The sequence below is a fragment of the Eptesicus fuscus genome, chromosome 5 (genome assembly GCF_027574615.1).
Source record: "Eptesicus fuscus isolate TK198812 chromosome 5, DD_ASM_mEF_20220401, whole genome shotgun sequence".
Taxonomy (NCBI): Eukaryota; Metazoa; Chordata; class Mammalia; order Chiroptera; family Vespertilionidae; genus Eptesicus; species Eptesicus fuscus.
This window is the reverse complement of record NC_072477.1, coordinates 23072918-23084927: the sequence shown is the minus strand read 5'-3', so window position 1 is coordinate 23084927 and position 12010 is coordinate 23072918. Positions and strand designations below refer to the sequence as shown.

The following is a 12010-nucleotide window of genomic DNA, read 5'->3' as shown; positions in this document are numbered from 1 at the left end:
TGGCCTTTCCCTCCGGTCAAGGGAACCCCTCAATCCAAACCCTCTCGTAACTTCAAAGAAGCTCTACCTGGCCACAATATAAACTTAACAGTCTCTCTGTGGCCTGAAAATTCCAATTTCCTCTGAGATCTAGATAATTTTTGCCACCGGATTGGGAAGCATTCGAGATTCCTACGAACAGGCTTTCCCCTCCCCACCAACCCTCCCGCTCTCCCCACTTGCTTTATTCCTCGTGTTCCACCCATCAGATCCTCCTCGCAAAGTCCTCTTTGCCCTCTCAAACCCCTTTCTCTGTCTTCTGACTCTTTCAACCCAGCGGATCGTTTCTCTCCACGTGTCTCAATCTCACCACCTCCTTACAATCCTAAACCTGTCCCTCTCTGACTAAGCACTCTTTTTCCCAGGTCAACGCTGCTGGAGTGGAGTGCTGGAGTCCTTGGAGGACTCCGGAGTACGTTTAACTTTTTTTTTTTTTTCCTTTACACACACTGGTCCTGCCAACTGACCAGCGGCAGCAGAGGCGGCGGCGGCATTTACAGGCCCTTCCTCTCCCTCAGGGTGTTCGCCATGCAAAGCCCCTCCTGGTCCCGCCCTCATTTTGGGAGGCAGGATGGGGCATTTCTACCTCTGAGAATTCTAACCACCCCCCTCCTTTCCCTGTGTTCTCCGCCTTATCTCCGCTCCTGTGGCCTCCAGCAAACAAATTCACAGGTGGCTGGCCATTTCCCTTCTCACTCTCTGACCTTTCTCAAATTGAAAAACACCTAGGCTCTTTCTCTTCAGACCCTCTTAACCAGCAGCTGCCTTCTCCCCAGTCCCTGAGCCCAAATCCTGAGAACCTGAGCTCCAAAACAGCCTTTCCATCTAATACTCATTCTCAGGCCCAAAGACTGCCTTCCTCAACAGCTTCTATTCCTGGGTCCACTCTACCCCTGAGGAAGGCAGCAGGAACTGAGGGCATAGTCTGAGTCCATGTCCCATTCTCTATGTCCAGCCTCACAGATTGAGAGGCATCTCAAATTTCTTTTTTCACTGACCTGACCACCTTTACTCCCAACATACGCCGCAACTGCAGGTCCACAAACCCCTCAAAAAGACCTCATTAACCTACCTTTAAGGTCTTTAATAATAGAGACAAGGAGACCCAAATCCAAAATCAAAGACGAGATCAGGCCAAGGCTGAGGCCCAGAAGGGGGCCTTCCAGCTCCTAGCCACCGCTTTTAAACCCCAAACAGAGTGCCGGTCCTCCAACTGTGGGTAAGTCAGGGGCTAAGCCTCCTTCGGGCCCATGCTTCAAATGCAGCGAGGAAGGAACTGAGCCAAGTCCTGCTCAAACCCGAGACCCCCGCCTGGGCCCTGCCCAAGGTGCGGAAGGAAGGCCACTGGAACTCAGACTGTAGTCTGGCTCCTCCAGTCTGGCCTCAGCCAGTCCAGCATGGCCGCCCTCTGGATCCGGTTTGAAGTTCCCAGACCTCCTGGGACTGGCCACCGAAGAAGCTGCCCAGGCCCTGACAGGGCCCCACAGACTTACATCACCAGGACAGAGCCTCGGGTAATGACTGTGGTGGCAGGTAAGCCGATCTCCTTTTTAATTGACACTGGGGCCACTTATTCTGCCCTCTCTGAATTCGCTGGGACCCTTGTCCCCTCCTCAGTCTCTATTATGGGTGTTGACAGATCAGTCTCAGCCATTAGCCACCTCATGTCTACACAGCATCTTACTAAATTTCCCCATTCACTCTTTTCTCATTCTACCTTGGTGCCCGGCCAGGGCTACCATGCATCCCCTCATAAAGCCCAGTTGTCCCAAATCACAGTCACCTATCTCAGTTTCACTCTCTTACCCCAAAAGGCCAAGCCATTCCTGGGACTGTAAACGCCTTATCTCCTTATCTCCTCTATGATCATTATCTGTAGGAAGAATGTGGCCATTTGGGACTGAAGCAGCTAAAAGCCTGGCTAGCCTGGGAACAGGCTTCGGAGCCTGCTCCCTCTCCCACTGCCTTTTCTAGCATACAATACTGAAACATTGATTGCTGGACATGTTTAGAAATACTTAATAGAAGGTCTGAGGCATGGTTATGCATTTTTTAAGGACATAGAAGGAAGGTTTGAAGGCTAATTTGAAATTGTGAAGGTTTTTGTGAAGGTTGTGCATGTGATGAGATGGAGAAGAGAAAGATAAAAAGAAAGGAAGAAGGAACTCGCAGCAAGAAAGTGAGGCTTCAGTCTCCAAGCCTGGCAGGACAAGGTTGCTGGATACTCCTTAAACTAAACCAGAATATTCAGTGTCTAACCTCTAATCCAACCATCCAGGTCCCTGGTTCTCACTACTCCTTTCCTTCCTTTCCCTCCCACTTTCACTGCAATACAATCTCAACCACTCATCTGTCACCCCTTATTGGTAGCGCCATGGTGACTACTCTCTCAGCTTGGAGTGCGGAACTAGAAAAAGGAATCTCATACCCTTTAGTCCACCTCTTCTCCCTACACCTTTCAGTTTGTCTCCATGATCAGGGATTTTTCTTACCCTGTGGGGAAAACACGTACATCTGTCTCCCCATCAGCTGGACAGGAACCTGTACTCTCATCTATCTCTCACCCAATGTAGATGCAGCCCCAATAATCAGTCTTTACCTATCCTCATAAACCATCATATCTGACACAAAAGGGCAGTCCAGATCATCCCTATCCTTCTAACCCTCAGCATCACCGAACTGCCACAGGGAGCTTAACCACTGCTCTACCCATACTTTGAAACCCTGTCTGGATGCCCAGCAAGGGGCAAAACTGGGAAAACAAGAACCTCACTCCCAGGGTAACCTATTCTCCCCTTTCATATCACTAGTGAGGCAACTGAAACCCTACTCTTTCCCCCCCTAAAAATAACATCTAGGTCTCAGTTGTATTTCAGCTCCAGGCCCAGAAAAGCAGCAAAACCAGACAAGTGACACTGTGGCAGCCTCAGGACCAGCTTTTACCTCCCAAGTGACTCAACAAGACTTCACTCTCAAGACTTCACCAACCAGTCTCTTGGGGAAATTATGCTGCTGCACTCCTCGTCCAGCCTACCATCATTAGGCCAACTCGTGTCTATTCCTTTAATTTTGCTCTTTAGCCCCCTTTCTCATGCGCTGTTTTCTAGTCTTTTGCAGAACAGAATGCAGGTGTTCGCCAACCAGAAGGTGGGAGAGATCAATCTGGCACTGAATTCAGAACCTAACACCAGAATCCTTGAGACCCCGGGTAGACGCTCCTAACGACGCCCCCTCTCAGCAGGAAGTAGCTATGGAAGATGGACCTTCATCCCCTGACCCTGCCCGGACTCTCAATTTTTTTTAATATTAGCAAAAGCCTGGAATGATAGATCCTCCCTTCCCCCAACTGATGGACGGAGTATGACGTAAACTCCACCTGCAGCCGGACATTCCTGAACACCTTATATGGCCTGTACATTGAACCACCAATCAGCACCTGCCATACCCAATTCCTAAATCCCTAGGCCCCTAACCATGTACCTTACATGAAACCACCAATCAGCGTGCTGAGTGCCCTAAGCCCCTCCCCTCTTTTCCTCCTCTTAAAAGGCACTCTCACCCTGGCAAGCTCTCTCTCTCTTCCCTTTCCCCCTCTGGAAGGCGGCCAGCACGGTAATCGCCCATAAAGCCTGTGTCCTGGTATCCCATGGTCTCCGGCCCTCTGTTTCATCTTTCATAGAGTACCTCCGGGAAGGGGAGGTGAAAGTGGCTTCTGGGGTGCTGGTCATGGTGTTCCTGGATCTGAATGCTTGGTTATGCGGGTTTGTTCAGGGAGCGGAAATGCATGGAACTGATCTGTGCGCTTTTTAGAATCCACTAAGAGTTTTCCTTTTTCTAGTTACCCTTTCCTGTGGGAGGAGCTGGAATTCTTGGAATTCTGCCTAAACTCATTCAGTTCTCGTTTCACCACGAATCTATTTACCCAACAACTTTCACTTCCACAGGTGAGTGGTTTGAGGCTGAGAAGCTTCCCTCGGGTCCGGCGCCAAACCCGGACCTCGGGCCGACCCTGCGCCCCCCGCCCCGCCTCGGGAGAGCCGCCGGGTGCCGTTACCCCGGAGGAGTCGCGAGTCCCCGGTGCACGGCCCTGAAGAGACCAGACGTCTCCACAGATGACTCAGCCACCGGCCGCCCCTGGAACCTGAGACCTGATCCCGTCCGACCTCGCGGCGCGCTCCCGCGGGCGCGGGCTGCTTCGGGCTTCCGGCCCCGGCCGGCGCTTCCCTGCTCGCCGCCCGGACAGCGCAGCGCGCGCGGCCAGAATGGCAGTGACGGTGACGGTGGAGCCCGCGGGCCGTAGCTGCTGGGACGAGCCCGTGCGAATCGTCGTGCGCGGCCTGGCGCCGGAGCAGCGGGTCACGCTGAGAACGTCCCTGCGCGACGAGAAGGGCGTGCTCTTCCGGGCCCACGCGCGCTACTGCGCCGACGCCGGCGGAGAGCTGGACCTGGCGCGCGCGCCCGCGCTGGGCGGCAGCTTCGCGGGGCTGGAGCCCATGGGGCTCTTCTGGGCCCTGGAGCCCGAGAAGCCGTTTTGGCGGTTTCTGAAGCGGGACGTGCAGACGCCCTTCGCCGTGGAGCTGCAGGTGCTCGACGGCCACGAGCCTGACGGAGGACGGCTCCTGGGCCGGACGGTGCACGTGCGCGACTTCCTTCCCCCCGGGGTGCGGCGGGAGCCGGTGCGCGCGGGCCGGGTGCGCGCCACGCTCTTCCTGCCGCCAGGTGAGCCCGGGTTGCTGCGGGAGGTGCGCCTGGCCCTTAGTTTGTGTTCTGCGTTAGGGGAGTTTGGCTCCGAGGCAGGGGCAGAGAAGTTGGCATGTGACTAAATAAGCGGCCGCACAACCAAAACAGAGCATTTGGATGTGTTAGGCTCGGTGCTAGGTACTTCGTTTGCATAATCTCATTTCATTGATATGATATCCCAATGAGGTGAGTACAGTTAATGCAGATTAAAAAAAAAAGACCAGGGTCGGTGGGTATGTTGTCCACTTTGCTATGGAACTATTCTACAGGTCTCTCAGCGTCAGCCTTACAGGTCTCCCGCAAAATGCTGGTCAAGGAAGCTATTGCCATGTCACCCTTCCCCAGTGGCCTGGGTACACTGGGCCTCTCCTCCATTTCACATTTCTCTCTACCACAGAACAGACTTCAGACTTTCCTGCCTTCTTCGCCTAAAGTCATCGCTAGATATTTTTCTTTCCTCGATCTAAATAGACAGCTGAAATATGAATATACACGAAAAAGCCAAGGGTTGATGCAATGCAACACAAAACTTTGTTGTTGTTGTTTGTTTTGTTTTTTAAACACATTTTATTGATTTTTTACAGAGAGGAAGGGAGAGGGGGAGAGAGCCAGAAACATCAATGAGAGAGAAACATCAATCAGCCGCCTCCTGCACACCCCCTATTGGGGATGTGCCCACAACCAAGGTACATGCCCTTGACCAGAATCTAACCTGGGACCCTTGAGTCCCAGAATCTAACCTGGGACCCTTGAGTCTAACCCTTGCTTTATCCACTGAGCCAAACCGGTCAGGGCCAAAACTTTGTTTTAAGATTCTTTTTAAAAAAAATGTTTTTTTTATTGATTTCAGTGAGAGGAAGGGAGAGGGAGAGATAAAAACATCAATGATGAGAGAGAATCATTGATTGGCTGCCTCCTGCTCGATCCCCAGGAATTGAGCCTGCAACCCACGCATGCACCCTTCAGTCCAAAGGCCGGCACTTTATCCACTGAGCCAAACCGGCTAGGGCCGTGTTCGGCAAACTGCGGCTGACGAGTCACATGCGGCTCTTTGGCCCCTTGAGTGTGGCTCTTCCACAAAATACCATGGCCTGAGCGAGTCTATTTTGAAGAAGTGGCGTTAGAAGAAGTTTAAGTTTAAAAAATTTGACTCTCAAAAGAAATTTCATTCGTTGTACTGTTGATATTTGGCTCTGTTGACTAATGAGTTTGCCGACCACTGGGGTAGGGCTTAAGATTCTTAATTCTATGTCTCCTCCTCTTGCAGATAATTTATCATAGAATCATATGAAGGGTAAACTCATCAATGAGAAGGTACTGCTGGAAGCCAATTCCAACATGTCAGCAGGGCTGAGTCATCTGGAGTTGGCTGAGGGGATTTCCCCAAACCTGAAAATCAGGAAGCATTGATTGCTTGCTGCCAGACAGCTAAAGGCATCTTAATCTACATGTTATTGCCTCCTGGCCAAGCACCTGAACAGCCGTAGGCTGTGCCACGCCAGCACAGCCAAGGGTTCGGTGAGCCTGAGGGAGGGCTGGCGAAGGATGAAGAAAAGACAGACAAAAAGAATAAGCTGGGTCTAGGTGGATCTTCTGTGCGTGACAGACCACAGAACAGATCCAGACTGCAAGCTGATGCTTTATTTTATAGTCAGGGACAAACAAGGTAATCTACAATGTTGTTGTAAGTTTCACTTGTTTTGGCAGCACTTGCTGCACCTCCCACAGCCCATTAGCTACCCAGGAAAGATCTAGGGAGCAGTCACAAGATCAAGCTTAATTATGCTAAGAGGGCTGTGCCCTCTAAGCTGGGACTTGTTTGTGGCTTTGCCAGCAGGTCAGTCCAAGGCTTAACCCTATAACCGCTACCTACAGTAGACAATTCTTCCAATATGGCAATGGATTCTGTACACTAAACCCTGGCCTTTGATGCGCATATATCTACCTTGCCTTAGGACAATTTGTGTTAATAAAAAGCAAGGGGTCCTGAGATAAGGGAGAACTTGGTTTCTTTAGCCAAGCTCCTCTGGCCCCCCAAATGCCTTTCAAAATTATGTTTAGTCTCTGGACTCTTGATTAATTCCTTCCTTTTATAATATTCCCTTCTCTAGGACCTGGACCTTTCCCCGGAATCATTGATCTCTTTGGTGTTGGAGGGGGCCTGTTGGAATATCGAGCCAGCCTTCTGGCTGGCCATGGCTTTGCCACATTGGCTCTAGCTTATTACGGCTTTGAAGATCTCCCCAAGGAATTCGACGGCAGAAATACAGACTACTTTGAAGAAGCCCTGTGCTACATGCTTCAACATTCCCAGGTTCTCCTAATGTCCTTTATTGTATCATTCTCCATATACTATCTCCAGAAGGCATCACTTTGCACGCATGGTGCTCTACTCTTCTTTCACAGAGATTTCTTTTGGAGACTTCCTTGACGTTATGTGCCTAGTTCCCCTTTCTCTGTCGGATGGATTCACCATGCAGAATTAACCATAAAATACATGTGAGATTTTATTTAAAGGAATTATTTAGTAATATTAAAATTCCTTTTTTAAAAAAATATATATTTTATTGATTTTTTTACAGAGAGGAAGGGAGAGGGATAGAGAGTTAAAAACACCGATGAGAGAGAAACATTGATCAGCTGCCTCCTGCACACGCCCCCTACTGGGGATGTGCCCGCAACCAAGGTACATGCCCTTGACCGGAATCGAACCCGGGACCCTCCAGTCCGCAGGCCGACGCTCTATCCACTGAGCCACACCGGTTAGGGCTTAAAATTCCTTTTGTTATGGAGCTTCTGATTTGTTAGTTTTGCATACTTGGTTTTTTTCATCTTTTTCTGACAACAGAGTATGTTCTCAGATTTTGATCAGAATTTGCCCACCCATTTCAGAAGCTAAGAATGACTTAGACTCTGAAATCTCACTTTGTTTGTATCAAGTTAATCATTTGCTGACATATTTTGATGGGGTCTGATAAATGATTCACTTCTTTTTTTAAAAAAATATATTTTACTGATTTTTTACAGAGAGGAAGGGAGAGGGATAGAGAGTTAGAAACATCGATGAGAGAGAAACATCGAACAGCCGCCTCCTGCATACTCCCCACTGGGGATGTGCCCACAACCAAGGTACATGCCCTTGACTGGAATCAAACCTGGGACCCTTGAGTCCACAGGCCGACGCTCTATCCACTGAGCCAAACCGGCTAGGGCAATGATTCACTTTTTGAAACAGAACTTGATTCCACGCAGTTAGATACCCAGGCATGTTGAGACAGTGGCCATGCCCACCTACACTTGTCAGGCTCCATGACTCAGCATTCTGTAATGGACAATCGATTCTCTGGAATGTGTGTAACCAATTCCCAAACTTGCCAGTGAGTTTAAGGTGTGTTTGCCGTGTGTCCAGCCAGATATTATTTTTTTTTTAATAGTGGGAGCTCACACCTGTCTATAGGTGCCCAATTTATTTTTTTCTTTTTTAAAATATATTTTATTGATTTTTTACAGAGAGGAAGGGAGAGGAATAGAGAGTTAGAAACATTGATGGGAGAGAAACATCGATCAGCTGCCTCTTGCACACCTCCTACTGGGGATGTGCCTGCAACCAAGGTACATGCCCTTGACCGGAATCGAACCTGGGACCCTTGAGTCCACAGGCCAATGCTCTATCCACTGAGCCAAACCGGTTAGGGCCAGCCAGATATTCTTTACTACGTGGGAAGAAACTCCTATCAGCTTAGTTTGATTCTCTTGTGCCCAGTTCACATATTAAATCCAGCGGCACCTCTAGTAGCATTTAGAAAAACATTTTTCTATTGGGTAGGTTCTTGACTCTTGACTCTTCTCCCTTCTTTTCTTCCAGGTAAAAGGCCCAGGCATTGGCCTCTTGGGCATTTCTTTAGGGGCTGATATTTGTCTCTCCATGGCCTCATTTTTGAAGAACATCTCAGCTACAGTTTCCATCAATGGATCTGGGTTCTGTGGGAGCAAAGCCATATGCTACAAGGATACTTGCATACCACCATTGGGCCATGACCTGAGGAGAATCAAGACAGATTTCTCGGGCCTCCTGGATATTGTGGATATACGGAATGATATTGTAGGCGGGTGTGAAAACCCCAGCATGATTCCAATAGAGAAGGCCCAGGGGCCTATCCTCTTCATCGTTGGTCAGGATGACCATAACTGGAGGAGTGAGGTATACGCCCAAATAGCCTCTGAACGGTTACAGACCCACGGAAAGGAAAAACCTCAGATCATCTCTTACCCTGGCACTGGGCATTACATTGAGCCGCCTTACTTTCCCATGTGCCCAGCTTCCCTGAACAAATTACTGGAAAAGCCTGTGATTTGGGGTGGGGAGCCCAGAGCTCATTCTAAGGCCCAGATAGATGCTTGGAAGCAAATTCTGGCCTTTTTCTGCACACACCTTGGAGGTACCCAGAAGGGAGCTTCCTCCAAATTGTAATGCATTGGTTTGTTGTTGACATGAGAGATACAAGTCAAAGTCTAGTGTTTAATAATCGTAAGGGAATAAATTATTCCCTGAATGATATCAACTTCATGTCATTGGTATTAATGTGATATTTTAGGTAACTTTTTTGAATGTCATTTTTTCACTAATTTTACTAATGTAGCACATGCCTATTATAGAAGATTCAATTAAAGATATACAACAAAGCCCTAGCTGGTTTGGCTCAGTTGGATAGAGTGTTGGCTTGCGGACCAAAACGTCCCGGGTTTGATTCTGGTCAAGGGTATGTACCTCGTTTGCAGGCTCCTCCCCAGCCAGGGCCCTGGTGTACATATATAAGTGAGATCATACAGTATTTGTCTTCCTCTGACTGACTTATTTCACTTGCATGATACTCTCTAAGTCCATCTGTGCTGTCGCAAAAGGTAAGATTTCATTCTTTTTTATGGCTGAGTAATATTCCATTGTATATATGTACCACAGCTTTCTAATCCACTCCTCTACTGATGGACACTTGGGTTGCTTCTATATCTTGGCTATTGTAAGTAATGCTGCAATGAACAAAGGGTGCATGTATTCTTTCGAATTAGTGTTTGGGTTTCTTCAGCTATATACCCAAAAGTGAAATCAAGAAGTGTTGATAGTCCTAGCTGGTTTGGCTTAGTGGATAGAGTGTGGGCCCGTGGACTGAAGGGTTCCAGGTTCGATTCTGGCCAAGGGCACATGCCAGGGTTGCTGTCTCAATTCCCAGTAGGGGGCATGCAGGAGGCAGTCGATCAATGATTCTCATCATTAATGTTTCCATCTCCCTTTCCTCTCTGAAAGCAATAAAAAATATATTTTTAAAAAAAGAATTGTTGATATATTTTACCAGAATGATAAAAAAATAATACAAACCATAAAATGAAGCAATTGTCTGAGACTGGTAAGTTGAGAGACAACTTAAAAGTCAGGTACCACTTCAGTGTATCATGTATATTAGAGGAGGCAATTTTTTGATCTAACATTGTAGATATTGTACCTTATTATTAAACAACTAGAGGCCCAGTGCATGAAATTCGTGCACTCGGAGTCTGGTGGCTCCTTCAGCCTGGCCTGCGCCCTCTCGCAGTCCAGGAGCCCTCGGGGGATGTCTGACTGATGGCTTAGACCGGCTCCCCACTAAGCCAGCAAGCAGACATCCTTAGCACTGTTCCCGCCTCCACGGCTGTGATTGCCAGCCTGTGAGCCCTGCTTCTGGCTGAGTGGCAATCCCCCTGTGGGATGTTATCACACACACACACACACATATATTATCATGTTATCTACAGTTATTATGCTGGTGGCTGTAGCGGCCTACATAAATTTTTTGGAAGCTGTGTTTCTATATTGAGGACAGTCAAACAATTTTTACTTTTAAAAAATATATATTTTTTATTTCAGAGAGGCAGGGAGAGGGAGAGAGAAATATCAATGATGAGTATCATTGATGGGCTGCCTCCTGCAGTGCCCCTGACAAGAATCGAAGTCGGGACCTTTCAGTCCTCAGGCTGATGCTCTATCCACGGAGCCAAACCAGCTAGGGCCAGCCTGAAACACTTTAAACAACAGGTGTTTAAAATCTGTTTCAGGGAGCGCCGGGAAGAGGTCAATGGGGGAAAAGGGAGACATATTTAATACTTTCAACAATAAAGAATTCAAATTTAAAAAAATGTTACAGCAATTACTTAAGGAGGTGGACTGGGGAAAGCTCTCGGAACTCTGACTGGGGTCCTCATCTGTTCCTCATCCTTTTTGTTCAGTTTGTAAAATTTATTGAGCCTCCATTTGCTGGGCATCTTCCACGCGCTCCATCTACTGTTCTCCACCCTGCTTTATACCCAGGTAGGCTGAGCTGTATGGTTAGGTTCAGCCAGAGAGAGCAAGTGGCTGTTTTGAAAACTCATAAGACATCCAAGGGCAAGAGGAGAATGAGGTCCAAGTTTTCATTCTCACCACTCCTGCCACCTCACCATGGGTGCCTGCCTCCCTCTATGAAGAAGCCTGCCTCCCTCTATGAGCCTTCAGACCCAAGGATCTGCGCCAAACCTTTTTTTTTTTAAAACCTTGTGCATTTCTTTGCAAAGAGTCCCTTTATGAAACGCTCCTCAGATTACCCAGTTTGCAAGTGCCACTGTTTTCCTGCCAGTCATCTGATACAACTCAACACTGACACTGCGCGTGGCCAGCATTGTGATCGTCACCCCCGCAAAAAAAACTTTTACAGATAAGGAAACTGGATTCTCGGGCTCAATTACATAGCTAGATGAGAATCCCCACACTATCAAAAGGAGCAGGGTCACACTGGAACCCAGGGAGGTCTGACCCCATAAACATCTACCTGCTCTGGAGGCCGCTTTAGGGACCCTGCGCGCTAGGAAAAAGGCCTGGTAAAGGCCTGAGGGATAAGGGAGGGATTAGGACTATGCCTCTGCGCTGATCCCCTTAATTACTAGTTCTACAGACTTCAGACGGTGCCGGAGGTTGACTTCCCTAACCGCACCCCGCCCCTCGTTCAAGGGTCAACTGTACACATCTGAGAAACTTTTTTTTTTTAAAGTCCGGACTCCTGGAATGTTCGATACCTTTCCCAATCTGTACCTTTCAGCAGTCTTTGTACCTCTGTTTCAACACTCACCACGTTGGATGGCAGGGTTAGTAATTAACTCTTAGCAGACACTTCATCCTCTTCAGGCACTCGTGAATGTGCACCAATTCTAGGAGACTTCGCACAGC

At 48.4% G+C, this 12010-nt stretch overlaps 1 protein-coding gene across 2 annotated transcripts; it reads left to right on the top strand.

Moving 5' to 3' along the window:
- Positions 1–4192: 4192 nt before the first annotated feature.
- ACOT4 (acyl-CoA thioesterase 4) lies at positions 4193–9335 on the top strand. Of its 2 annotated transcripts, none has more exons than XM_054715933.1 (3): positions 4193–4758; positions 6891–7093; positions 8645–9335. In XM_054715933.1, exons 1-3 carry the CDS (start codon positions 4302–4304, stop codon positions 9248–9250), a joined length of 1266 nt encoding a protein of 421 aa, XP_054571908.1. In that variant the 5' UTR covers positions 4193–4301; the 3' UTR covers positions 9251–9335. The 2 variants fall into 2 exon arrangements, with proteins under 2 accessions (XP_054571908.1, XP_054571907.1); XM_054715932.1 differs by lacking the exon at positions 4193–4758 and adding an exon at positions 6075–6445.
- Positions 9336–12010: the final 2675 nt, after the last annotated feature.